At 33.0% G+C, this 4,586-nt stretch overlaps 1 protein-coding gene across 1 annotated transcript; it reads left to right on the forward strand.

Moving 5' to 3' along the window:
• The first annotated feature begins 668 nt into the window (after window positions 1-668).
• On the forward strand, window positions 669-4,104 carry LOC104093636 (WRKY DNA-binding transcription factor 70-like). Its single transcript, XM_033655459.2, has 3 exons — window positions 669-1,134; window positions 3,266-3,370; window positions 3,505-4,104. Exons 1-3 carry the CDS (start codon window positions 839-841, stop codon window positions 4,067-4,069), a joined length of 966 nt encoding a protein of 321 aa, XP_033511350.1. The 5' UTR covers window positions 669-838; the 3' UTR covers window positions 4,070-4,104.
• Window positions 4,105-4,586: the final 482 nt, after the last annotated feature.

Genomic DNA, 4,586 nt, shown 5'->3' on the forward strand with positions numbered 1-4,586 from the left:
CTTTCTTACCGACAAAAATCACAAATCTCAACAAACAATCACAAAACCCTAGATTTAATACCGATTTCGAATTGCAGCAACAATAGAAGAGAAATCGATGGTAGAAACCCTGATTAATGAAGAGAATCGCTACTTAGAGAAGATGCCTCTCATCTCCGATGAGAGAATTTTTTCGATGAGAGCAAAGAGACCATACTTTGAGAGGAGTAAATGACGGACCAGTGTAACAAAATTACCTTTTTTATTTTTTCACGTAATTAGATTAACATATATTAATTAAGCATGTTTTTAAAATTAACATAATTAAATATCCACGTGGATTGTCACATGACAAGCTTTAAAAATTATTTAGAGCGTGTATCATATGCTCCAGTAAGAATGAAACGGGGAGTTTTATTATGAAGGGGATATAGTTCAGGAGGTTTTCGGGGAATGACGATAGTTTAAGTAGGAAACTGATAAATATTGTATAGTTTAGGCGGGTTTAGGATATTAACTCAAATTCTAAGCTTAATCAAACATTGCACGTCAATTGAGACCGACGGATTAACATACGGTTAATACACAATATTTGCACAAATTTTCATGGACGTCCAAAGTGGTCCAGTGGTTCATGAACCTGATCCATCATTGTCTTAATCACTTGAGTGATGAAAACCAAAAGATTCCTCTAATGCGCGTGGGGTTCGTTTTTTCCACAAGCTAAGGCGAATTTTCCTTCTAAGCTTCCATTAATTTACTAAGAATTCACATTTTCTTACATATATATATGCCCTCATGTTTCTTAACTTGTTGCTCACTAGTTGCTAGCTAAGTAATAAATATAACGAAATATTACATGGAGTCTCCGTTGCCGGAAAAGTCATCAGCTGATCTGAAAAGGGCAATCGACGGGTTAATTCGTGGCCAGGAATTTACGCGACAATTAAAAGAGATAATCAAGAAACCTCTTGCAACCATTATGGCTGAGGATTTAGTTGGAAAAATTATGAATTCATTTTCTGAGACTCTTTCCGTGATAAACTCCGGCGAGTCTAATGAGGATACCGCCGAAGTTAAGTCGCCGGAAGATTCTAGTGGAAGTTGCAAGAGTACTACATCATTGAAAGATCGAAGAGGATGCTACAAGAGAAGGTGATTTTTTTACTACTCCACTGTTTTATTATTAGTGAATATCATAAATCATAAATTATTTTCATGAAGGGTATTTTCGTCTCTTTAAGTTGATGGGGGACAAAGTATACCTGTTGCTCATGCACGTTCTGATTTGGATTTAACTGTCTTTATTGGTTGATTGGTTCTCTTTTAGTTAATTATTGTGAAGTTGGGTTGGATTTTTTATGGTTATTGACTACTCTGTCCTTGAAGAAATACTAAAAAGGGGGTGGGGTCCCTCTATGAATGCTTGGTGATAAGATTGGTTAAGATTTTCCATATTGAATGATAATTTTCATATAGTTTATTGTATTAAATTGCAATAAACATATAGCATCACTAGGTAGAGAGAGATCTAGAACAAGTCAATGAGTGTAAATATCGTTACGCCAGCTGTTTATTTATGATAATGTGTGAAGGAAATTTATAATCTATATCTATCTATACTATGCTAAAAGCATTAAGGTCTCTAGCGAAATGCGTTAATCTTTTTTACCCTTCAATAATAGAAATCACATTGGATAAAATAGTAATTTAAGTTATTTGCTTAATATTTGGCCATAGTTATTTTAATTAATATTCTACTATTAAGGAGTAGTTACCTTTTAGGTTTAGTTTTTTTTTGTTTTGTTTTTTTAATGAAATAGGAAATTTCATATATTTTGGAGTGTTAAATATCTCCTTTTAGGTTTACGAAGGTAACAGTATTAAATTCTTGCAATTCACATTAGGTTTCGTTTGCTTTCTAATTTCATTTATATTTAGATTTCTCCTTTTAGGTTTAGGAAGGATTTTTATTTAATAAAATTTAGGGTTTTTTTGTTAATAAAGTTTTGAAAAATTAATTCTTTATAAATATATGTTAGGTAAAACACGTGCATTTTGAACTAAGTTTAGGAGTTTTTATTTTTTAATAATTCTTTTGTGATTTTTAACTATACATAATGTGATTAATTCTTTTTCTGTTTAGAATTGTACACACGAGTACTTCAAAAAAAGAAGTTACAATTCCAGGTGTCATCATCAAAATGTTGTTGTTCAGTAACAACTACAAAACTAAGGGTTTTTATGTTCTTTTTCTTTGACTTTGAGCAAAAGGTTTTTGTAGTTGAAATTTACATTCACATATTTATATTAGTAGTTATATTTTGTATTCACACATTTGTATTTATATTTTATATTCACGTATTTATAGTAGTTAGTTTTGTATTCACATATTAGCAACAAGAAAAAAAAATTCTATTTTTTATAGAATTAAAATAAAATCAAATATGACAGTAGTGGGATCGGGAGCTACGCTTTGGCTAAACCTTGCATATCCAAGTGGATTATCTTTAGGAGTTAAGTCGAAGATCACGATGGTCTCGTGAGTAACTGCGATTGCAGTTTTCTTTCATAATGTTTTCTTATGGCCTCACCTCTGAAACTCGACAAAGCTGCCTACCTTTCTTTCAATACTTTAAGATGGAAGTATATCGAGTATAGGACTTTCTCAATCTCTGTCCAAACGGATTTAATTTCTTATTTCATTCCTTCTCTGCTCCTGAAAACATATCAAGATCAAGGATGTTAAAAAGACAGAATCAACCGATAGGTCAAAGAGTTATTTTTTTTCTAAAGTGACATTCTCTCTTCTATCTATCTTTATTGAATGATGAACTTCAAGTGTTTATATATTTCAATTAGAAGCAATAGTTGAACTAGCATAATAAAGAAGCTAGCAAAAGGGTGGGCTCAGAGTCGGGCCAAATAAACCAGTCTTCTTGCATCTTTGAATTTGACTACACATTTTATCATATGCGTTTTTAGCCGTAATGATTAACCCATACATCTTTATTTTGGTATTCTTGATTGTGAATCTTGGTTGAACTTGACAGTCGCCATATTACGTCAGACTTTGTGCTTCAACCTTTTGTCAAGCTATTTCTTATAATATTTTGTCGTGCTCCCATATAATAAAATACAATATAACTAAAATATTTGACGCGGTACACACGTGCAACGCACGTACACTAAATCTAGTAATCTAAAATACATATACTCTGTAATTAAGTAATGTTATTTTAAGAACAAATTTCCGCATGAATTATTTGGAAATTATTTCATGCAGGAAAACTTCAGAAACAAACACAAAAGAATCCTCAGATTTGGTGGATGATGGCCATGCTTGGAGAAAATATGGACAAAAACAGATCCTCCATTCCACTTATCCAAGGTTTGATTTCACAATTTATCTTAGTATTTTTTTTCAATCTAGATAGTAATGTAATTATAGAGTAGGTGATATTATGTAATTAAACATTATATTTGTTTTATTAATGTTTGGTATATAAATGAATATATATGCAGGCACTATTTTAGGTGCACCCATAAATATGATCAAAAATGTCAAGCAACTAAACAGGTGCAGAAAATTCAAGACAATCCACTACTGTTCCGAACAACATACTATGGAAATCACACATGCAAACCTTTCCCTAGAGTTTCTCAAATAATCTTGGACACTCCTATTGATGGCGATTCATCTATTCTACTTAGTTTTGATCAGAACAACAACAATAACTACTCTTCACTCCAAAATGTTAATCATAATTACCAGCCTTATAATATTCCTACATTTCCCTCAATAAAAGAGGAAACCAAAGAGGAAGTATTCCAAAGATCATGTACTTTCTATCCAAAAATAGAAGATCAAAACCAATCATCAAACTCTGATTATTTTCTACCGGCCAATGATGATCATCTGAGTACTCCGGCAGCATTTGAAGCCTCCGGCGGCAACATGGCGGCGGCATTATCGCCGGATGTCATATCATCTGGGGTCTATTCTTCTTGTACGACTAGTACAGATAATCTTGAGATTGATTTTGATTTTGAGGAGTGTCTTTGGAATTTTGAAGGGTACAATTCTTGAGTAGTTAATATTTGAGGGTGAAGTAGCTTGATTGAGATGTTGTACAAATATTGTTTTATGTTGACGTAGATGTCACGACCCGAAATTTCCATCTTCGGGACCGTGATGACGCCTAACATTTCGCTTGCTAGGTAAGCCAACGTTAGAATAATATTAGCCATTTTAAAATAATTTTAAACTAATTAATAACAAAGAGACAAATGCGGAAGTAAGGTCTGCAATGTAGTGAATAATCCATAATAATAGCAATGTCTAAATACCATCCAAGAACTGGAGTCATAAGTGCACGAGCTTCTACCATAATACAAATAAAGGTCTCAATAAAATTCAAGCTGTTTGAAATATAATACACAGTTGAGATAATATAGAAGGGGACTTCAGAACTGCGAACGTTATGCAGTTATACCTCAAGTCTCCGCTGGTAGCTGTATCCGGGCAAATCTACAGTATGCCGCTGGGACCAACTCCGAAATCTGCACAAGAAGTGCAGAGTACAGTACCAGTGTAACCGACCCCA

This window comes from Nicotiana tomentosiformis, chromosome 7, assembly GCF_000390325.3.
Source record: "Nicotiana tomentosiformis chromosome 7, ASM39032v3, whole genome shotgun sequence".
In the NCBI taxonomy this organism is placed as follows: Eukaryota; Viridiplantae; Streptophyta; class Magnoliopsida; order Solanales; family Solanaceae; genus Nicotiana; species Nicotiana tomentosiformis.

What these genes read in the sequence shown, in the direction of transcription:
- LOC104093636 (XM_033655459.2), top strand. Translation starts at nt 839, where the DNA reads ATGGAGTCTCCGTTGCCGGAAAAGTCATCAGCTGATCTGAAAAGGGCA. An exon ending in AGAGGATGCTACAAGAGAAG is followed by an intron (nt 1,135 to 3,265) that starts GTGATTTTTTTA and finishes TATTTCATGCAG; the next exon opens with GAAAACTTCAGAAACAAACA. An exon ending in CTCCATTCCACTTATCCAAG is followed by an intron (nt 3,371 to 3,504) that starts GTTTGATTTCAC and finishes ATATATATGCAG; the next exon opens with GCACTATTTTAGGTGCACCC.